Source organism: Candoia aspera, chromosome 1, assembly GCF_035149785.1.
Source record: "Candoia aspera isolate rCanAsp1 chromosome 1, rCanAsp1.hap2, whole genome shotgun sequence".
In the NCBI taxonomy this organism is placed as follows: Eukaryota; Metazoa; Chordata; class Lepidosauria; order Squamata; family Boidae; genus Candoia; species Candoia aspera.
In genome coordinates this window covers 332,456,321-332,480,066 of record NC_086153.1, presented here as the reverse complement: position 1 = coordinate 332,480,066, position 23,746 = coordinate 332,456,321, and the positions used below count along the sequence as shown (strand labels likewise).

Below are 23,746 nucleotides of genomic sequence, written 5' to 3'. Positions count from 1 at the left end.
TATAATTAAGTTCAACTATCCCACTTGCCGCAGTCTCTTCACAGAAACATCCATGCACTTTTCTTAGCAACAGTACAGAAGTGGTTTGCCAGCACCTTCTTATGGGATACTTCTGGCTTCCTAGTTTAGCCTATACATCTGGGATTACCTGTTGGTCTCCCATCCATGTATTAGGCAGGCCAGATCCAGCATAGATTAGATAATTCCCAGGTTAGTGGGAAGAAATTCAAATATGGAGAAAGGCAGAAGCTTTGGGATCAACTGCACGCATTTTAAATGGTACCCTCCCTCCTTGTCAGTACAGTTATTCTCATGCTACAACAGTTAAGGCTGGATTACCATTCTGTGCTGCTTCTTTTTCTTTTTTGGGGGGATAAAAGAAAAGTGGATGTTTTCTAACAAGGTGCCCCAAACTTAAAATGGATCTAACATGTTCCTGGACCAAGAGGTTGGGGTAAGTTGGTTTTCAAGTCTGCCCAGCCATTGTTAAAAGAATTTAGTGTCTTGCAGACAGATTGATTGTGTGCCATCAAGTCAGTGTCGATTTTTAGCGACCACATAGATAGATTTTCTCCATGATGATTTGTCCCTAGCCTGATCTTTCAGGACTTCCAACAGGGCAATCACCACCACTGCAACTGAGTCCATCCCCTTTGCTGCTGGTCGTCCTCTTCCTCTCTTTCCTTCCGCCTTTCCCAGCATTATGGACTTCTCCAGAGAGCTGCATCTTTGCATAATGTGTCTGAAGTAAGCTAATCTGAGCCTGGTCATTTGTGCCTTGAGGGAGAACTCTGGTTGATGTGTTCAATGATCCATCGGTTTGTTTTCTTGGCTGTCCACAAAATTCTCAGGAGCCTTCTCCAACGCCAAAGCTCAAAAGCATCAATATTCTTCCTATCCTGCTTCTTTAAAGTCCGACTTTTGCTTCCATAGAGGGTCACAGGGAATACCGTGGCTTGCACAATTCTGATCTTTGTAGGTATAGACCCATCATGGTATTTGACTGTCTTTTCCAAGGCCTTCATGGCTGCTCTACCAAGTGCTAGTCTGAGGGGTATTTCTTGACTGCCTGTTCCTTTACTGATGTTGGTTGATTTTAAAAGGCAGAAACTATCCACCACTTCGGTATCTTCGTCATTAGTTCTAAGGCTGGTTGTTGTACCTGTTCTCATTAGTTTGGTCTTCTTTATATTTTTTCACTGTGCAGACTAGAAGGTATCAAAACAATAACAACAGCTACAGGCATTCATTTCCCCACATAGACAGATGTACCTCTGTGTGTGAGTATACACATGCACAATATATACACATGCACACACACACACACAATGTGCAGTGCTACAGTGGATGCGGGAGCACAAACATAGCAATCTTTTAATTTTTTACGTTTTATTGATTTTATTGTAATGTCTTTACTTGATTGTTTTGCGCTGCCCAAAGTCATTGAGAGTCAGGTGGTATACAAGTTTAATAAATTATTATTATTAATACCTGTCCACGAGTCTTTAAATCAGTTATTTCTTTTCCCAAGCTCCTGCCCCATACACACCAAAGCAGATTTGCAAGTCAAATCTGAAGAATGCCCCACCCATATATCTTGCACAGAACATCCAGTTCTAACCCTACCCTTACCCTTAACCTTAATTCTGCATTGCTTCCAGCTGGACCACAAATTGGAATTATCGTATGTTTCCAATTGCTTAGCAGATATGGAAAGGGCTGAAAAGAAAGTGGCAAATATCACAACATCATTAGGTAAGGCTGAGAACTAACTAATAGTATAAGACTAGAAACAACCAAAACCAAAACACACAAAGGAAGTTAGAGGGGAAAATACACACTTCGGTGATGTTTTTTATTATACAAAGGTTGGCAGGTTTTGAGGGCTGAGGGGGGACAATTTATGTCTGTCCTAGTGTCAGCCCTTCAAGGTAGACCATATTAGAACACCAAAGTTATGAACGCTAATAACCTTTTCTTGTAAGGTTATGGTAATAGAATCTTGCAAGTCTGAATGCGCTTCCCCCCTCCCTCCCTTTATCTTCAAGAGAACCAGGGAGGGTCAAGACTGAGACGCTTTCTCAAATTACATTTCTGCCTCTGACTCAAATTTCTCTTCTCTGACTGTTGTCTTGGTTGCGGCTCTTCCTCCTGTTCCTCAGGGTAATTCCTTCTGCCCATTACACCTTGGAGTACCACTGGGAATGTGGTAGTGATGCAGTGACATCCTTGGAGTTCTGAAGAAGATAGATACTTAATGAGCTTTAATTTCTACAAGGTGTTATATCCAAAATTAATGGGACAAAAGAGCACATGAAAAGCACAGCCCTACACCGTAGAGACAAGGGAGCTGGATCAAAGATTCTCAATGAGATTTGTTTTCCCCTAGTGGCTGAGTACAAATTTGACCACCACATTTTCTGATTTAAATTCAGTATTGTGTCTAATGTACCACACTACACTAGTTCTTTGGCTGGCTCTTCCTCTCTTAGCAAGGAGAATTAGATGGGTTGAAATGGCAATTCTTAAACCCCAGTGCTCATTTCTGGTGCAAAATATTGTGCTGTTTTGTACAGGTTCCTGAAAACATAAGGAGGAAATACCTTGCATTGTCTTGGTTTTCAGTGCATTTTCAGTGCGTGTCTCTGTCTGCACACCTATAAGCACATACCATCTGCAATGCAAAAAGCAAGTGGAAGATTAAAAATAGTATAACAAATTTGAGGGAAGGGAGGTAGAATTTGGCAGGGAAGCTATATGGCAGGAAGTTATTTTTGAATATTTTTTTTAAACATTTCTACTTCATCTTTATTCCAAGGATCTCCTTCTGTCTTTTATTTATCCCTGTAAATGTTTTATGGGACATCTTTGTCTAAGCAAAAGTAGCAGCTCCAAGAATCTGAATGTGGATCTCCCCAGTTTGACTACTATATTACTTCAGATGACCAGGCTGACAGAGGTGAACCTCTGTTTTAGTATTTTTCAACCTCAGCAACTTTTAAGGTGTTTGTACTTCAATTTCCAGAATCGAAGTCTGGGGGAATGCTGGCTGGGGAATTCTGGGATTTGAAGTCCGTACAGCTTGAAGTTGCCAAGGTTGAGAAACACTGGTCTAGATACAGGTAGTCCTCACTTAACAACCATTCATTTAGTGACAGTTCAGACTTGAGACAGTGCTGGAAGAAACTACTTATGACCGGTCTTTACACTTACAACCATCACAGCATCCGTACAGTCACATGATCATGATTTGGGTGCTTGGCAACCGGTTCACATTTATGACCATCGCAGCGCCCCATGGTCACATGATCACTATTTTTGTCCTTCCCAGCTGGCTTCTGGCAAGCCAAATCAATGGGGAACTGCATGATTTGCTTAACAACCACTTGTTTCATTTAATGCCCACAGTGATTCACTTAATGACCACCACAAAAAAGGTCATAAAATCAGGTCAGATTCACTTGCAACTGAAAATTCCAGTCCCCATTGTGATTGTTAAGCAAGGACTACCTGTATATGAGCATATATGTCTTAAGCCTACTGAAACACAACACAAAAAGCTGTTGATTTATTGTAGGCACATCAATGGTTACCCTTTTATCTTTTTAACTGTTTGACCAGTGAACTTGTGTGCATTATTACCAGAGAAACAGGCAAAAGGTTCAAGGACCTGAAAGCTTTACTGAACCCCACCTGAATAGTTTCGCTTTGGAAGAACCACTTGGTAATTCAGTATAAGCTCTCTGCCAAGAGGCAGATCCCCCCATCCCTGAATCACAGTTTACGAAGCTGGAGAAAGGAGGGGCTGGTGCTATTTCTTCACCAGGATCATCCTGTACAAAAGAAAATATCTCATCATGTCAACAGAGACAGCAGAAGAGACAGAGCACCTGTTCTGTAGGTGGCTGCTGATTTTTCTCTGCACCTGCCATGATGTGCTTCTGTTTGCTTCCTCATCTCAGGAAGGATCAGTAATAGAAAAAGAACATGGGGATTTTCTTCTGCCTTCTGGATGCAAAATGCTTCACATTCTCAACCAGCGTGCTGCCAAAGACTTAGGTTTATGGGCTGGCAGGTATTTAGCAGACCACACAGGAATATCTGATTACTGTATTTAGCTCCAATTTTGGATGTTTGAATTAGCAGCTCTTGGTTCTAAAGCAGAACCAATGCATTTGGAATCCTCCATTTCCCTCTTTCCTTTTGTTTTTTAATCCTGGATTCACCTTGGCTGCATTCACACAACATGTTTAACCTAATTAAAGAATTAAGCCTGACTCCTCCCTCCCGTCCCCTTAAAGCTAACCAAATTGCATCTTGTGTACATGCATCTGCTTCATTTTCACCAAACCAAGTTTAAAGGTCTTATGTGAACAGAGGTTAACAAAACTTTGTTAAGCATGTTGTGCAAATGCATTTTAACAAAAAAATAACACTGTGGGTAGGAGTGCTTCAAAATGGTTTATGTGCCTTGTTTTACAAATTTTCAGGTGTGCATGTACACATTTGTGAAGTACTTGATATTAGATGTTAATACCAACATTCTCTGAACCTGTTTGCAGTAGACATGGGAAGAAGACATAAAATAAAGTATGGTGGGGGGGTTATTGTGCAGTCACAATAAACATTGTGACTTTTTTGACCTCCCCTGCAGATGCCCTGAATGTTGGGCCAGTCTGTGTTTGCATTTGTATTTGTGGGTAAATGCTGGTGGTGGGAAATCTCATGTAAACTCATGAAGAAACATTAATCTTTTTTTTTTATGGGTCTGATAGTCATAGCTACTGGAGAAGCAATACTTAAGAAGAGATATTTTACAGATTATTTCAGTACTAGAAAATATGTAACCAAATTTGAACGAATTCCCAGTTATTACGAGGACAATAGCTTAATCAGGCCAGCTCAGGGGTTATAAAATAATGTGCAGCTCTTTGAATTTTCCAGAATTCCTACATCCAAGACAGGAAACAAAGCAATATATTTTCAGAATGAAAGCAAGGCTTTAAGATTTAGCTATAATCATAAAATGAAATGTGGGAATAAGCTGCAGGCTTTCATTAGGTGCTGAAAAGTTCTTGAATAATTAAGAATATACTAAATGAAATAAGAACTTGTTGTTGTTGTTTTTGCTTTGTGGAATCTCAACATAATCCTGTTCACAGATCTTTTGTACTGAATGCCAAAACTCTTAAATCTTCCCCAATGTTTCTGTTGTTAATGAGAAATGCCTGTGGTCTCTTCCTCACAGCAAATGAAAGTGCTGTCTACCAGTCCCTGAAACTATATGAGGATAAATTATTGTGCTCTCACTTGTGATGCCTCTCTGCAAAAGAATTTAGCTCTGGCATTGAGAAGGAGGTGGGAGAGGTGAAACTGGGAAAGCAGAAAGTGTGAGGAAGCCTGCCTTCACCATGTTGTCTTGAAAAAAGTGACAGGCTTTACAGATCTACCTTACAACAAATAAGTAGCATTCCTGGAACCCTTCCCATGTCTCTTTCTTGACCTGGCCTACCTCGAAGGGCTGATGCTATCCTGCCAGGGGCAGAATATCCTACAGATAGTGCTGTCTTTATTTGTAGGGTACATTAAGAACAGTTATCAGTCCCTTGGCTTTGTTTCCCTCCCTTCCCCATCAAACTGGCAGGAATTATCCACCATATTCCTTAACATGGGATGGGAACGAGGAAAATGCAGGTTTTGACCAAGGGCTGATATCAGCTGATAGTCAGGCTGTTTGTAAAGACTTTTTTTTTTAATCCCTTCAATCATGTCCAATTCTTGGAGGCTGCCTGGACAAGTCCCTGCAGTTTTCTTGGCAAAGTTTTTCAGAAGTGGTTTGCCGTTGCCTCCTTCCTGGGGCTGAGAGAGAGGGACTGGCCCAAGGTTGCCCAGCTGGCTTCGTGCCTAAGGAGAGACTAGAACTCACTGTCTCCCGGGTTCTAGCCTGGTGCCTTCACCACGACACCAAACTGGCTCTCTACAGACAGTTTTGCACCTCCTAAAGGGTCAGACATGACTCGGTTCTTGCACAGGGGACCTTTCACACCAAACCCATGTTTAAAAGCACCTCAGATTGTGTACAAAGCAGCAGCCAAGGGAGAGTTGCTGACTCTCTCATGGAATCACAGAATCATAGGGTTGGAAGGGACATTGGAGGTCTTGTAGTCCAACCCTTGCCCAAGGCAGGACTCCTCATACCATCTCAGACAAATGGTTGTCCAATTTTTTCTTGAAAGCCTCCAGCGATGGAGCACCCACAACTCCGGGAGACAAGCTGTTGCACTGCTTAATAGTTCTCACAAAATTCCTCCTTTTTTCCAGGTTGGATCTCCGTCTGACGAGCTTCCACCCATTGCTTCCTGTCCTACCCTCAGGTGCTTTGGAGAATAAATTGAGTCTCCCGCCTCTCAGTCTCTCCCTTCATCACAAAGGCCCCTGCCCACCACCGCCGCTGCTCACCTGCTGTTCCAGGTCTCTGCTAAAAACAGCAGGATGCACCTTTCCCTTAGCCAAAGACAAAATGGCCGTCGAGCACAGTGCTGGGGAAATAAAGAGGAGGGGGCATGCCCACCCCAGCCTAAAGCGGCCAACAGGGGTCGGCCATAGGAGTCGCCTGACCATGCGGCCGTCAAATGGTCCTTGGGGCGTGGGAAACGTTGTGTCCAGTTAAAAGAGGGAAAACTCTCAGACTTAAGGGCAGCCTCTGTATGGGCTGAGGACTAGAAGAAGGTGATCTTGTGAGGACACAGCACAAAAATAGGTGGCCAGGATGTGCTTGGGCCACAGCTAGGTGCAAGTGAGGAAAGGCTCAAAGTTGCACATCAATATTTATATTATTTAAGATTCACTTGAAATTTAGATTATATGTGTGTGGATGGAGAGAGATGGATATAGACAGATGAGAGCAAGTTTGGTGAAGTGGCTAAAGGCATTAGGCTAGAAACAGGAGACCCCGAGTTCTAGTCCTACCTTAGACATGAAGACAGCTGGGTGACTTTGGGCCTGTCACTCTCAGTCGTAGGAAGAAGGAGGCAGTGGCAAGCCACTTCCCAAAAATGTTGCCAAGAAAACGGCAGAGATTTGTCATGTAGCTGCCAGGAGTCAAAAATGACTCAAAGGCACCCCCCCAAAAAAAAGATATAGGTACACACACACTTTTGGAGACTGTGTAGTATTAAGAGCTGGCAAAGAGGGAGATTCATGTGGGAGAAACCTGTGATTACCTCTAACAGATGTCTGTTTAAGATTATGGTAGTCAGTGATTTAAGCTTAGTTCTAAAAATCCTTTGATTTTGGTTATCTGAAAGCAATGCTTTGGTTTTGATGACTCTGCCAAGCAACTGAGATCTTGAAAGGGCATCCCCAATTCAGTCCAGCATCTTAGCTCCTGCAAGGGCTATTTGGATGCTCTGAAAGGTGGAGAGAGAGAGGGAGGGAGGGAGGAGGGAGAGAGAATGAATTGCTTCTTGGTCATTAGTCAATGTCCAGAGTAGCGTTTCTCAACCTTGGCAACTTTAAGATGGGTGGACTTCAACTCCCAGGCTGGGGAATTCTGGGAGTTGAAGTCCACCCATCTTAAAGTTGCCAAGGTTGAGAAACACTGGTCTAGAGGGACAGTCAGCAGTGCTCCTGAGCTTCAGGAGAAACTTGTAGAAAGGGAAAGAGGCTAACATGAATATAGTGCCAGAATGGGTGTTTAGAGGTGTATGCACATGCTTTAACTGTCTGGAAAACCTATAAATGACATAAAACCTATATACAGAGAGAGAGGATGGTCTGTAACAGTCCTGAGTCATTCAAGAGTGTGGGAGTTCAGCAATTTAGGGCAAGTGAGGAAAGATGCCTTCTGCCTCATTACTTGCCTGGGGGCTTCATCAAAATGCTGAAAACAATGTCATTCATGGCTCAGAAGTAGGTTAATGGTGTTCCAGGAGTGAGGAAAATGGAATTAGTCCAATTTTCTGGCCATGCTGGAAATATGATTTGCAAAGAGTAACAGGAATAGTGATGGGGTTCTTCTAAGCCAGACTTCTCCCATCTGGTGCTCTCTGGATGTGCTGGGAATACAAGGTCCAGCATTCCCAGCCTGATGGTTATAGCTCCTTGGAAATGCTGGGAGTTATAATCCAAGTACAGCTGGAAAGCACCAGGTTGAAGAAAAATCTTCTAAGCTGAAGTCCCTGTTACATTTTACTGGGAATGGCTAGGGCCAGTTTCCTCACTAGGTGAAAGTTTAACATTTGAGGTGCAATATTGCAAAAATCTGAGATTCGAGGAATTTGCGGTATTAAGGGAAGTTCCATACATGCCATAGTGGGCTTGCTCATCTGGTACTTTTTCTTTGATATTTGCATATAAAAAAACTATGAAAGCTTTTTCTTTCTTTCTTATGAAATAAAACCTGAAAGGCATCTAATAATCCTTCCTGCAGTTTCTTTGTTTTTAGCAATAACCCTCCTCATATCTGGGGACACATAGGAAAATGAAGGGGAGCAGCAGGTACATCTGGGGGAAGAAGGGTCAAAATCTGCAAAATGGCAGGCGAGGCATGACGATTGAAACATCCGTGTCAATGCCATGCCCAACATCTTGCAGATTTTGCCACACACACATACACGGACACCTTGTGGAGCAGTGATGCTGCTGTTGGAAGAGCAGCATTGACCTGGGGGTGCAGCTTCTTCCTGCCTTCTCTAATGGCTGCTTAAAATAGACATTAATCTGGTTCCAGATGACACTCTGTACCCTAACAACAAGCCACGGTTTGCAACAAACCACAGTTTGCAACTATTAACCACAACTTAATTCATGGTCTGGTTTGTATGACATACTGGACCTAACCATGGAACAGCTTTGGAGGTCATGCAGATCAGGCTGTACAGATTTTACTTATGTCGAGCTGAGCAGTAATTGCTTTCTTTTCTTTTTCTCCTTCCAGTCAAAAAAGCCAAGTTTGATGGCCCACAAGGTGAGTTCCCACCTCTTCCTATTCACCTTGTTTTACATGGAAAATAATGTGAACTTAAGTTGGGCTTTCAAGTAAAGCTGCTGCTCCCCACTTAACTGTGTCCCACTGGTCCAAACAGTAAACGAAGTGTTTAATTATGCAATATATTTATTGTACTTTTAATTCCCCCATAATCAATATTCTCAGGGTATTGCATAAGGTGAAAATGACCCTGCAGTCCCATTGATATGTCACACACCATCATGCTAGATTTTCTTCAAAATGAAACAGCAAATTAATACCATGCAGCATTCATGGTGCATGAAGCATTCATTTAAACACAGCATTGTTAAATGTGGGAGAAGTAGGAGGTGTTTGAATGATCACGAATTTTTGACATTTTTCTAAAGCAATTGCTAGTTCCAGTACTGGCATGTGTTTAAGACCATTAATTGTCTGTGGCTGTGCAGATTGCTACAGAACTGAAGTTTGAATGGTGTGCTCATCCCACCATTCTTGTGCATTGAAATAACTTCAGAACATATCCAGGTTACATGTTAATGTCCTGCCCACCCATTCCTCACCCCCAGGAGAGCTCAGAAACCACAACTCTAGCAACATCTCAGTGATAATTCCTTCAGCAGTTAACTCTTTTGCTAACTGTCTTCGTGGGATCTGTCTATTTCTCCATGATCTGCTTAATTGCACATGAACATGACAGTCAGCCAAGAACCATAATAAAAGCAGGTGGAGAAGGGAAAGCTCTAATATTGAGAAGAAATAGCTAAAATGGTTAGAGAAGGAAAACAAAACTTTTAGAAGGCAGCTCTTACCTTGGATTTTGGTGCAAATCCAGCAAAGGGAATAGCCACATTAAACCCAATCTGCCAGCCCTTGAACCAGCAGAAAAATATACCAGCATAAAATCTGATACCCTGACAGCCACGATATAGTTTCCCTGAGTAACAAGACCAAGGAATGGTGCTCTTCTTACAGTTTTAAGGCAAGTCAAATTAAGGAAAGCAATTGGTGGATTCCTCTGGCTTAGAGCCTCTTTTTATTGAGCATCATGTGCTGGTAGGAAATCAGCCCTTAACTTCTTGTGGATGGGGCTGAACAAGTATTGGTGGATGCTTGGATGGCAAGTTTAGCCACCTGTCAAGTTGCCTAGCTAACAGGTTGCAGGCACAATGTTAATTCCTATGACATGATAGTCGGAGCATTTCTGAACACGGGTCTAGTGCTCTTTTGAAAGAGTCCTAAACCCACGTCCAAAAATAGCCTAACTGTTGCAGCACAGAATAGCATGACTTTTGCAGGCATGGAAGAAGGGTGAAGGGTGAAGCAAGAGAGAGTGACTGATAACAAGCTCATTCTAAGTTTTGTCCTCAATGACAACTACTTTAAGGGAATGTCAGGCCAGGCAGTGAGTAGCTATGGCTGGCAACACCCAACTGGAAATAGCCTCTGGAGAAGGCAAACTGGCACACACAAACCCGTAGTAATAAAAATAGTGAAAAGTACAGCCTTGAGAAATCCTTTGTTGACAGAAGCAGATGGAAACTACTCACTGATGACAGAACCAGCAATGTACAGCTGGTTTGAATCAACTTTCTGTGCAGCATGGAGTAGTGTCCTCTTAAAAGTGTGCTAAGTCCCATTTTTAAATGCAGATCTAGCACTTTTTCAAAAGAGCCCAAAACCTCTGTGTATAAGGAACCCACATAAGACCCATCAAGCACTTCAGAAGACACCAGACAAGCATTATGCAAAAGGTATCTCTGCAGAAAAGATATATTTTCTCTTCAACAGCTCCAGCTATAATAGAAATGGAGGGTAGCTTCTAGTAACTGGAGGGCAAGGAGGATGGGCCCACAGCAGCCAAAAGTGGCTAATAGTTGCTGGGCAGATCCCACACCTGGCCGCATCATCAAGAAAACACACTATGTCCACGCTAGAAATTGTGTTAAGCGAAGATGGACAGCAGCACTTTGAACCTCGAACAACTAAAGCTGACTTGAAATTGTTTCACCTGGGTATAAGACAAAGGTAACATCAGAAGGACATGTCATGTAAAAACAGTTGCCATTCATGCCAGGATTAGGGGGATATTAGGAATTGCCCAAAGTATCTTATGGGACTTGTATTTAGGGTCCCTCTTAATTTACTTTGCCAGATGCATTTGGACCTGTGGATGAAACAGGAGCATCCACAGTGTCATGTTCAGTGCATGTAAAAAGGGATGGAACTTTGAGCACCTGGTTGTGCCTGCCATTTTGAAGCCAGTGACCTTCACTGCTCTGGAAATGGATTCTGACTCTCCGCTCTGTATTTTCCATCCTCCTTAAGATTATAAATATGTCATTTTTCCAGCAAAAGTGCAGACGTTGTTATTTGCTTCTAGAATGTCGTTTTCAACTTCCCAGGCTACCCTACAGTGTCTGGAGGCCTCCCATTCAAACACTAACCTGGTCTTTCCTTTTCAAGATCAGCCAAAGGTGACTGATCAGATTAGCTCAGTTTAACTCCTGAGAAATTGGAGGAATCCAAATCAAACCAGGATCTACTTTGTGAAGAAAAGTGGCTTCACAATTTTATCTCAAGCAGCTGCTAAAAGGGAATCCTCTCACCAGATTTTTCTGTGGCTCCATCCTCTGTTGTTGTCAGATGGGGGGTCAAAACAGTCATGAAGTTGGCTGCAATAACACTACTGAAACCTCACCCCCTTTTACATAGCCTCCATCTATTGTTGTTTTTAATTTTAATTGATGGCTGAAAGTCCTTCTCCTGAGAAATTATCCCGTTCTTGAGTAATGCCAAGTGTAAAAAAGAACGAGTCACATGTTGAGAGGGCTGAAACATCTTCCCCCTGAGGGATGGTTGTAATGCTTGGGGGTTTTAACTGAGGAAAGAACTAGATAAGTGAGAACACCTAAGCAATCTTGGCTGATATCAAAAAACTGAAAACTAATAAACCATTTCTATGCTATTGCCAAGAAAGATACTTTATCAGCTGTTCTTGAAGGAAACGTTCCTTTATTTGAGGTGAGAAAAAAGCTAAGTAGGGAGGTGGATATTTCATTTCTTCATTTTTATTTGTTACATCAGTGTTTCTCAACCTTGGCAACTTCAAGCTGTGTGGACTTCAACTCCCAGAATTCCCCAGCCAGCCATGGAATTCTGGGAGTTGAAGTCCACACAGCTTGAAGTTGCCAAGGTTGAGAAACACTGTGTTAGGTTGTGATAAAGAACTATAAAATTATACATGGTTTGGGAAAAATGAGTAGGAAAAAATTGGAATAACCCCTGGGTCATCCAGAGGAGCTACATGGAAGAAGACTAGGACTGAAAAGGAGAAGGATTTTTTCACAAGATCCTTTTTCCACATGATAGATGCCAAATTAGGATTAGATATATTTGTAGAGGATAAAGCCATCCGAATCATGATAATTAAATATTCATTCCATGCCCAGGTCTCTCAGTAGCAGTCATTGAGGAACATGAGTGAGAAAAGTGTTTTGTAGTTATGAGGCCCTTGTGGTTTTCACGGAAGCATCAAGTTGGCCATTTCGGGAAGTATGTTTTAAAGTGCTGTGATTTAAGCATTTCTAAGAGGAACAAGGAAGGGAATGGGAGAGGAGAGGAGGGACTCAGAATCCACAAGCCTAACGCAACTTGGAAACCAGCTGTTGAATGGGGGATGGCATAACAGTCTGACAAAGCATGCTGCGTAACCCGGAATCTTCCGTGTGCGTTCCTTCAATGCTGCCGACTGCAACGTTCCACTTACGTTCTCCTTTCTGTGTTGCTTTCTCCCTGGTAGAAAAATTCAACACATACGTGACCCTCAAAGTTCAGAATGTAAAGAGCACGACAATTGCAGTGCGAGGGAACCTTCCCTGCTGGGAACAAGATTTCATGTTGTAAGTCAGGGAGGGAACCGTTTTGCCTTCCCAGATATTGGTGGTGGGATAAACACTGACAATGATGTGAAATTGCTGCGTAGGCCAGGAATATGTGCCAGAAACAGGACTTGTGGCCCTCCAGTAAGGGAGGGATTGCTGTTCCCATCCCATTATCCCTTAGCTTTGGGGGTGCTGTTTAGCACTTAGGGGAAGTGGAGTTCTTTAACATTTGGCAAGCTCATATTGCACATCTTTGCTACAACACTCAGTTGTGTAGCCCTTGGTGCTGTCTGAGCTTGGTTGTTTGCCTGTAGACATTTCATTACCTGACTTGGTAACATCATCAGTGCTGGTGAATGTGGGGTTTGCTCCCTCTTTATATGCAGTAGCTTGCCCTGCCAGTGTTAGTGGGGGTGTGGTTTTCTCCTTGGTAGTTCCTTAATAAGCGTATTCTTTTCTGCTTGATGGTGTGATTGTTTGTCTCCTTGGTAGTTCCTTGATTAGGGCATTGTTTTCTGATTACCACACCCCCACCAACACTGGCAGGGCAAGCTACTGTATATAAACAGGTGTCAGGCTCTGCCCGAGACCCAATAAAAACACAGACGCTAGAGTAGACTTAGGTTCTGGTTTTATTTGGGAATAGAATGCATGCCCTTAGAAAGCTGAGAGTGAGGGGAGCGCGCCGGAACGGGATTTAAATAGCCCACGCCGGTCAGCGCTCCACCCCACCTTACCCCAGGTGCACCCCACGAGTCCCAACAGTTCGTCCTTGCCAGGTGAGAGGTCGTCCAGCCCCCTGCACCCCGGGCATCACCTCGATCGCCTTCCTGTGCGGTGATGATCCATTGCCGGGCGATCAGGCTTCTAATTCCTCGAAAGCCCAGGCGCATCCTTCCGAACCTCGCCTGTTCGGTTGTTATTCAATTTCATGTCAGTTTCCTTTTATTGTTGCTTCCTGGGCTGCCGGACTCGGTCATTACATAGTTTCCTTAAACCCCTTACTTCTTTTTGTGTTTTTCTATTGCCCTTGCCTTATCAGCTCAGGTCCCATATCCCTGTATTGTCATGCGAGCCGTTGCGATGTCGCAAACATCGCAACGGCGATCATGACAACAGGGAACAAACCCCATTCTCACTAGCACTGATGATGTTACCTAGTCTGGTAATGAAACATCTGCAAACAACCAACCTCAGAGAGCACCAAGGACTACACAGTTGAACCCTGAGCTACATATACTGTATATTCTCTTCTAAGGCTCAGTTATATTGGGTGCTTGCACACTTAAAATGTATAGCTAAATAAATCTAAGACTAAATCCATCTAAACTGGGGCTAATTAGGTCCCATACTAGAAATATACCAGTTGGCTTGGTAATAAATGCATGTGTTTATTGAAAATGGCACCCAGGTGTGCCAAAGGACAATATTAACCTAATAAAATTATTTTTAAAAAGTCAGCCATATTTGGGGCAAAGCTTTCTTATGATGATGCCCAATAATAATAAAATTGTAAGAGGATTATATTGTTATTTTTTAAGGTTTCAATTTGTATACAGCCAAGGCTTGTTACTTCACCAGCAGTAGCAGCTATTTTTTTTAGCTGTACTTCTGATAAAAGCTCTCATGCAAAATTCTCACTTAAAAGGAGAGAATTTCAAAGACCTTCTCAATACCATGACTTCATCCCTCAGAAGGGAATTCTGCAAATCATAGCTGCTCCTGAGAAAGCCCTATTCCCAATGTTCAACCAATCTAATCAATCTCAACAGTGACCAGCAGGATCAGCAGATATTGAGGACTAAGGCTGTGCAATCCTTTGGATTTAATTTTGAAAAAGGAGCTCAGGGCAGCAGTTTGCTGCAAATCTTTAAAGCAGCCTCATCTTTTCTTGGAATCACATAGCAGGTGCAAAGGTCAGCCATGCAATCCAGGGAAAAGACATGGCTGTGTTAAGGAGTTGCAGATGGGTGCCACATTTGTGCTTATGTGCACTTCTGAGCATCTTTTTGGAATGGAATCCAAAGTGATGCTCTTTGAATATTAAGAACCAAGATCATCATTTTGAATTGTAGTTCTTTCTTTAGTTATTAGCAGGTGACACCCTTGGTTAAGGCAAAGCCTGTTCTAGTTAGAGCAGGGTTTCCAAAGTGGTCAATACCGACCCCCAAGGGTCGATTGGACTATCCAAGGGGTCAATGTGATCGTTATTATTATTATTTGTAGTACTATTAGGTAAAGTAGTTATTAAATTATTTTCATATCATAAATGTTTGGGGGTTGATGGACAATCTGAAACTTCATGAAGGGGTCAATGAGCTGAAGAGTTTGGGGACCCCTGAGCTAGAGGCAGGGTGGGAGACATGGTGGAAATGGGGTGGGTGGATATCAGCTCTGGGGATGGGCACTATGGCCCAGTCTAATAGATGTATCTCCCTCTTGCAGTGAGATTAATCGACTAGACCTTGGGCTGACAGTGGAAGTGTGGAACAAAGGTCTTATCTGGGACACCATGGTGGGCACGGTTTGGATCCCCCTAAGCACAATCCGCCAATCAAATGAGGTGTGTATATAGCCAAATCTTTGGAGATCTCCTTCCTCACTGAGTAGACTTGAGCCCCCTCCCCAACAAAAGGAGTTTGGATTGTATAGAAATGCAAACAAGGCAAATGGTAGTGAACTGCTTTCTTCCTGTCCAGGCTTCCCCAAACTTGTGCCTTCTAGGTGTGCAGGATCAGAGTTTCCAGAATCTCCTTTCGGTTATCCACTTCTTGGAAAGGGTATTGTCAAACTGAATTCGGAATACAGAACAGAGCTGTTCCACCTGATCCAATAAGTGTGTGAGGCTTTTTCATAAAGAAAGATAAAGGCATTTGTTGAGGAAGCAAAGACAATTGGGTGACAATTGCCTGTTTGTCTGTTTGTTTCTACTGGGGGAGAATTTTTTTGTTTGTTTGCAGTTGCCAGGCTATCAGGAATGAGAAGGGCATCAGTGTTTGAGGGACATGATGTTTACATGATACCTCCAGTATTTGATGGACCAAGTATGGTTGAAGGGGAAATAAGCAAATAAGATGCTACTATACCCTTCCCAGAAACATAGCAAGCAGATTGGAGAAGAAAATGCAGGATTAGATTGGCCTGATGAAGCACAATTTCTCTTTCTCTCTTCCCTTGTTCTTCCCCTAGGATGGCCCAGGAGAGTGGCTGACTCTTGATTCTCATGTCATCATGACAGATAATGAGATCTCTGGGACCAAAGACCCCACCTTCCACCGTATCCTCTTGGACACCCGCTTCGAACTCCCACTTGGTAGGATATGTTGAAAGCAGTGGGTGTCTGTGGTGCAGGAGAATGCAACTTTTTTTTCCCGCTGTACAAAGAACAAGATTTTTAATGCACATTTACAAATATATACACCATATACTTGTGGATCAGGTGAGAATTTTAGGTGCCAAAATACACACCCAAAATTGGCTTTGGCTTATCTGCAGATGGCTTATCTGCAGGTATATATGGTAATACTTTTTAAAAGTACCTGTATATCCCATAAATACTTGTGGATAAGCCCATCTGCGGATAAGCTGATCCTTGAATTTTTAACCCAAATACCATGAAAAATGTGCCACCCATGGATAAGCCAATTGTGAAAATTAAAACATACAAAAATGTCGAGGGTTGGCTTATCTGCAGGTGGTGCATTTTGGTTAAAAATGTGAGGGTCGGCTTATCCATGGATTGGCTTATCTGCAAGTATATATGGTATTCAGTTTGCAAACTCCTGCTTTTCCTGTTACAGAATTTTGCAGATTTGGATGCAGAAGAAATATTAAATCAATGCAATTTCTGATTTTTCTGCTACTGATTGTTGTCCTAAAGACCTCTTCATTCCTAGTTCATCACTAACTGTTAATATTCTAGCTGCCCAACAGAGCACAGGGAGGTAGCAAAGCACAATGACACTTTCTTGGGCAACTATCAGTGGCTTGCCCCTCCTGGCTTTTTACCTTTTAAAAAATAATATACCTTTAAATAAGAAATTGGAATGCTGCAGAATAATGTGTTACCTTCTGCAGCATCTTTATTTCTAAGTATGACCCCCATAAGTTTTGTGAGAAAATAAAAATAATGGGGGGAAGCAGTTTAGTGTGTCATATGAAAGTGCATAGAAAAAGAGCAAAGATTAGTGGCTATAGGACTAATGCTGTTCCCCATAATTACATGGACATCTCCATGTACAGTTTTGGGCAACAGTATGGGAAGAGCTTATGACTGGGATGTGTTTTGACTTATTTATTTATCCAATTTACATGGCCACCTATCTCAAGAAATGACTCTGGGTGGCAAACACAGTTAAAAATAAAATAAAAAATAATTATAAATATTATGAAAATTAAACTACACAGTGGCTGAGCAACATCGCCCAAATCACTAGCATAATCAAGAAGCGGGTCCCTGTACACCTTTGGGGCCCCAGGCCCAGGGCTGGGCCTTTCATAAGGCCAGAAACTCAGAACAGACCAGGTTCTGCAATCTGCTGAGGTTAAGTAGTGGATAAGACTTAGGAGCAAGAGTTGTAGCAAAGGGAACAGGCAGCATTCTGGTAACTCTGTGCTTTGTAACTAGTATTATCCTTCCTAGCAGCCATTTTGTGACTAGGCATGTCCCCCTCAGCAGCCATTTTAGAAAACATCCACAGAGCATTCTCCAAATGTTTACACCCAGCATTAAAAGATTGGGCATATGATACTGACTCTCCAGATGTACAGTTTAGATCTGGTTAGGTTTCCTCCCCACCCCTCCCTTAATATGGGACTCAAGGGCATTTGCAGACTGGGTCAAAAAAGTCAAGATGGTGACAGTGACTGTGTGATCAAAGCCACCATCTTGTCTTTTTTGACATCTCCTCATGAACACCACTGAAGGGATTATATTTAAAAAATGCAGCCTCACAGCTGTGGCCTGAGATTAGATGGTCCTAAAAAAGCTAGACTACTTGATTTTGCTAATGGGGTTCAGTTAATAAGAAAAATCTCCCACTTTTTTCCCCTCTTGCAGATATTCCTGAGGAAGAGGCACGCTACTGGGTCAAGGAGCTGGAGCGGCTGAATGCCATGCGAGACCAAGATGATGTAAGTATGTGTGAGTGCATGGGCATATCTGAGAATGAAAAATGCATCAGCTGTTCTATTTTTGCTTCCCAAAATCCTCACACCTTAATTTCTGCCTGAATTTGACTGGTGCATGCAAGCACTCCTTTTGCCTCATAACAACCAATAAAACACAAAACACACACATATAAAAGCAGAATGTAACAAAACATGTTGGAATGGCATACAAGGTCACATTAAGTTTGTTTCTGTGATCTCAGTGGAATTTTTCAAAGATGCATACAGTAAACTCTTGTAGGTATCAGCAAGAAGAGTCTGAAAACGTAAGATAATCCATGCTAGATCAATCCCCAAAATTACCTAAACCAGGGATAGGAAATTTAAGGTATTTTGGATGTTGCAGAACTACAACTTTCAGCATTCCTTACTATTGCCCGTGCTGGAAGTTGTGGTTTAGAAATATTGGGCATGTCAAAAGTTGCCTACAGGTAGTCCTCAAATTTCAACCATTTGTTTAAAGACTGTTTGAAGTTATGATGGCGCTGAAAAAAGCAACTTACGACCAGTCCCCATGGTCACGTGATCAAAATTCAGGCACTTGGCAACTGGCATGTATTTACAACCGTGGCAGCATCCCAGGGTCATGTGATTGCCATTTGCGACCTTTCCAGCCAGCTCCCGACAAGCAAAATCAGTGGGGAAGCCTGTGATTCACTTAACCATGGCAAAAAGGTTGTAAAATCAGCCACAACACACTTAATGACCACATTGCTTAGCGATGGAAGTTCCGGTCCCAATTGTGGTCATAAGTCAAGGACTACCTGTTACACCTGATTTAAACCTGTGTGCTGTTTTCAGCTGTTGCTAACCAAGTATCTCTCTTAGAAAGCCTGAAACAGAGCAGCTCCCTCTGTCTGTTAATTCCCTTCATTTAGCCTGCAAAGGAATACCGTCACTAAACAGAGCAGTTCTGAATCTCTGATGGCTAAAAGCCAGCAAGCGAGCTGTTCCTGGTGAGGTCTAAAATAGAACCAGTTCCCTTGGCTCTCCTCGTCATAAATTCTGTTTCCCAATTAAGTGTTCTTTTATTTAACTTTTTTCCTCTCCATCTTCCCCCATCCGCCACTGGTTTCAGCTCTAACTTTGGGGCTCCTGAATCAGAGGGCTTTCAGAAAAAAAGTGTTGGTTCTTCTCAGACAGATCCTAATCGTTTGCTTTGTTCCTCTCCCCTTCGTTCTGGGAGAAGCAGGAGAAGCCGCTTCCAGTCCCCGGCTCACAGTGCTGTAAGTGTTTCATTCATTTGGGAAGGTTGGGCATATGGTTGTGTTTTCCTAATTTCTGCTACAAATTAGGCTTTGCACATGAAGTGTTTCCTCCACACTTCTCCATGCAAGATGGATTCCCCCCTCCTTTTTCAGCTGGAGTATTTTGGAACCAATGTTTCACTCCAAGATTAATGAGGGTTTGGCCCAAGACAGAGCTGTTTACAGTTTGGTCAATGAAAGCTTCATCCTTTCTTCCTATCCCTCCCCTCTGTGTCTTCCTAATGCCATTTCTTCCCTTATGTCTTCCTACCCTTATGAGTCCCAGAAGATTTATTGGGGTGATGGGTGCACGGGCTAGAAGGCAGATGCTGGGGACAGAAAGGTAGAAGGGATTTCCAGAGGCCATGAAAGGAAAAACAGCCCCTTTTAACTTCATCCTGGGAAATAACCTATTATCCTAGCTGGAATTAAAAGATTTGTTCAACTGGACCCTTGAACTATTGCAACACCACCCAAGAACATAATGCAAGCCAGTTTGAATCAGACTATAGAAGAACTCTGCTGAATTGAATGTAAAAAGCCCATCAAACAACCACCTGACAGTTGGCAGCCAGATACCCTTATAGGAAGCCCACAGGCAGGGTGGGAAGAGATTGATCTTGCTAGTAACATCCTGGGGTAGGCTTTCACAGCCAGCATCTGTTGGGCTTCAGGATTTAGTGATCATGATCTACAGAACTGACTTCCTTTCACCAGCAGCTGTAGCTGGCATCTTCAGGGGCAAAATGGTCCACTACACAGACCACAAGCATCTAAATAGGGACTGACTGGGCTCCTGTCTTTATAGCCAGGTGTCCTGACTTCTGATTGGCTCTTAGCTGAGTTGGTTTCTGACTGGTGCAGATTGGTGAGGGCTGGTCTCTGATTGGTTCTTTGTTGGTCCAATCAGGATCAGGCACAAACCAAAGATGTGAGCCAGAGTTGCCAGCAAAACATCAGGAAATCTGTTCTTTAGACCATGGTCACTAAACCCTGAAGCCCAGCACTGCCCAGCGATCTTGCTAGTCCTCATTTAATCATGAGAGTTGAACTGCTCTTGTACATTGAGGCTCCATTATATATTATGATTAATAGCTGTTGAAAGATGCACTATCCATATAAACAGATGCGAACCCATCCCCTATTGATCAGACCAAGGAGTCATCTAGCTTCTATTGCTAATACTGAATACAGCTGTTCCCAAAATCTTACTCCTCAGTGTCTGAAGCCCACAATTTATTCCTTCTTCACCTTTTTGTAACCAGTGATGTCATTTCATTTAGCTTCTGTCACGTCTTCCATGGATTATTTGCATGAGAAATCCCACTCAATCAAGGATCCTATTATATATTAAATTTCTCAACACTATATAGCCTGTCAGATTTGACTGTGCAGTAACATCACTGAGGGCACGTGAGTGCAACAAAGTGTGTGTTTTAAAGAAGCACACACCTTTATCTTCTTGGCTAATTCCCAGTAGCTCTACTTTATAATTAGTTAAAATGGTTAGCTTAATCAGGCAGCCCATTTATAAATAATGCTCCTTTCAGGGGTATCTCAAGGCCTGCTGCCTCTCCCTCTTTACCTTCATTAAACTTGTCTTTCCAACCAGGTGGGGGTGAAAAATTCAGGTGAGTAGGCAAAGATTAGAATAAGGAGTTCTTGGTTTTCAAAGTAGTCTAATGGTTGCTTTTTAAAAGTAAATATGTGTGGGGAGATAGTAATTGTTCCAAGAGGCTAGAAGTAGTCTCGGCTGTTGTTACAACTGCCCCACACCTGTTTAAATTGGTTTACAAAAAGCAGCATCTGCAGAGGCAGGAGGGTTGCAAATTAGCAAGATGGCTGATGGAGTGTTGCAGTGCAAACCCCACCCCTTTTGAGCACATTCAAAAGGGGGGGGCAGGCTTGCATCTTGATGCTTGGTTGCCATCTTGCTGATTTTGACCACCCTGGCAGATGCCACTGGTTACAAATGCCATTAGAATTTGCAGCAGCCATACTGAGTTTTTTACCACCAGTCCCTGAGAATGCACCTGCTTCCTCTTCTATAGAAGGGCAGATAATATTACATAGTTGAAGGCAGAAGTGGGTGGGAAATAGGTCAGAATCTATTGGTATATCTCTAGGGGACATGCAATAGATATCCTGCAAATTCTTACTGTAGATTCAGAACATGCTCAAAGATTCCTGTTCTGCAATGTTCTGATGATCTGGCTGTGGTTCGCTAAAGAACCAAGCAGATCCATCAAGTCTGATGTTTTCCCACCACAGATTCAACAGACTTTTGGGGGGGGAAATAAATGAATGATTTTGGAGAGGTTGGTGCTATCAAAAAGCTAAGGCAGTATTTCTCAACCTTGGCAACTTTAAGTTGTGTGAACCTCAACTCCCAAAATTCCCCACCCAACGCATCTTAAAGTTGCCGAGGTTGAGAAACACTGGGCTAAGGGAACCTCCATGTTCAAAAGCAGTGTACTTGTAAGACTAGAACAGTGTTTCTAAACCTCAGCAACTTTAAGCTGTGTGGATGTCAATTCCTAGAATTCCCCAGCCAGCTTGCTGCTAGGAAATTCTGGGAGTTGACATCTACACGGCTTAAACCTTGCTGAGGTTAAGAAACACCAGACTAGAAGATAAGAATAGTGCAGAAAGGCTTTTCCCTATGTATTAAGGGCAGGTCACATTCCAGTGCCCATATTTTTTTTAAAAAATGTGGCTAAGAGGTACAGTAGGCAAAATAAAGGTAGGGTGACACCACCAAAATGAATGGGGCAGGGAACTTTTTTGTTTAATGTGGTGAAATTGGTAGATTGAAGAGTGTGATTTACTGATCTTTAACAAAAGCCTGCATACTTTTTTTTTACTCTTTGTTCCACCCCAATCTAGTGGTAAACCACATGGTTTCTCAGCAATTTGCTCTCAGAGATTGGTACACAGTGCAATTTCAGAGGGCTGCAAAAAGGGAGTTGCGGGTCAACACCCCACCCCAAGCTGCAGATGGTCCCTCCCTGCTTCTATATGCTTGTTAGCTTCCAAAGTGCATCTGGATGTAGAATTTACACCTCCCCTTCCCTACAACCTCCTCTTCCCTCTAGGGTTAGAATTACTAAGTATATTTAGAATTGGCCTGTCTCTTAAAGGGACATGTCTTCTTGGCTTTTATTTTGTAGGCAACTGGAATTATTTTGGCTGGGGAGATCAACAAAGTAAGTATGCAATCCTGACCCCATACCCTCCCACTTCACTATGTGGCATTCTTAAATATTTTCCTACTACTTCTAATCCAGGGGGAGACGGTGTGGGTCAAATCTAACATGGCCCTCCTTTTCATCTGGAGGTCAAGAGGTGAAGCAGGTATTTTCAGTTAGTGAACTGGAGCAACAATGACGACAAAGATTTTTGCATAGTTTCAGGTATTCAAATCATATACCTTTAAAGCTAGAATGGCCTTAAATACCACTTATGATTTGGGCTCCTGAGACTAAAATTCTATCCTCCAGAAGCCTTTGCTCTGAGTGTTGTTGTTTACTAGACTCCAGATACAGAGAGTGAACTGAAGAGGAAGTATTAACCTAAAATTATTTAGTGAATTCAATGTAGTGATTAAATTTGAACTGAGGACTTTCTGACACTAGGATGACACAAATAGACTTGAATCATTCCTCCTCTGGGGCTTGTCTGTAGCTAGAACTATTGATGGCTAGGAGCCATGGCTGGGTTTAGCCAACATTTTTAAAATTAATGAATTGACTGATTAACTGCATTAATCTGTTTTCTATATAAATCTAACCAAGTCTAGCCTGTTGTGCAAATGCAGTCTCTAAGTCCTTAACTGACTTGAGTGCATTGGATGAACCCTGCAGCTTTCCTTAACTTGTGTCCACCCACTATATTTGGGCTGCTAATTGTCTAAGAGATGCTTCATAAAGTCAAGGGATGACCTGGGCCTCAAAAATCTAACACCACAGATAAAATGTTCTTGCAAACCTTAACACAATGCTTTAGTGGAAGATCAGTCCAGCCAATTGTTAAATGCCGAGCAACAAAAGTGTAGGTATAGATGTGTGAACCAGTCCTTAACCAATTGTGTCAATGGCCTCCACCAAAAAGTACACTATTGTGTTTTGTGTAGATGCTGAGTGAGTCTGTCAGTGCCAGCTAAGCTGCAATATTTATTTCAGATAAGTTTATTAAAATATACAGTCATGAACCAAACACCCCTTTTCAGATACACAGTTATGTTCACATAACACACTTAACAATAAAAACATAGCAGATGCATCCACACAACATATTAAGTTTGATTAGTATTCATTTTAATGAATCAAGGAACTACCCTAATCAAAGAACTACCAAGGAGGAAACCACACTCCCACCAACACTAGCAGGGCAAGCTACTGTATATAAACAGGGAGCAAACCCCAGACTCCCTCGCACTGATGGTGTTACTGAGTTGGGTAATGAAACGTCTACGGGCA

General features: G+C 42.5%; 1 protein-coding gene across 1 annotated transcript in view; it reads left to right on the top strand.

The window, feature by feature from the left end:
- The first annotated feature begins 430 nt into the window (after positions 1-430).
- Positions 431-23,746, top strand: part of UNC13A (unc-13 homolog A) — a 107,891-nt gene continuing 84,575 nt past the window's right edge. Inside the window, exons 1-9 of the mRNA XM_063289181.1 lie at positions 431-454; positions 1,662-1,755; positions 8,939-8,968; positions 12,771-12,870; positions 15,298-15,415; positions 16,042-16,165; positions 17,912-17,985; positions 19,214-19,247; positions 22,439-22,474. Of these exons, the coding sequence (XP_063145251.1) occupies positions 431-454; positions 1,662-1,755; positions 8,939-8,968; positions 12,771-12,870; positions 15,298-15,415; positions 16,042-16,165; positions 17,912-17,985; positions 19,214-19,247; positions 22,439-22,474 (634 nt within the window). The remainder of the gene's footprint in view (positions 455-1,661; positions 1,756-8,938; positions 8,969-12,770; positions 12,871-15,297; positions 15,416-16,041; positions 16,166-17,911; positions 17,986-19,213; positions 19,248-22,438; positions 22,475-23,746) is intronic.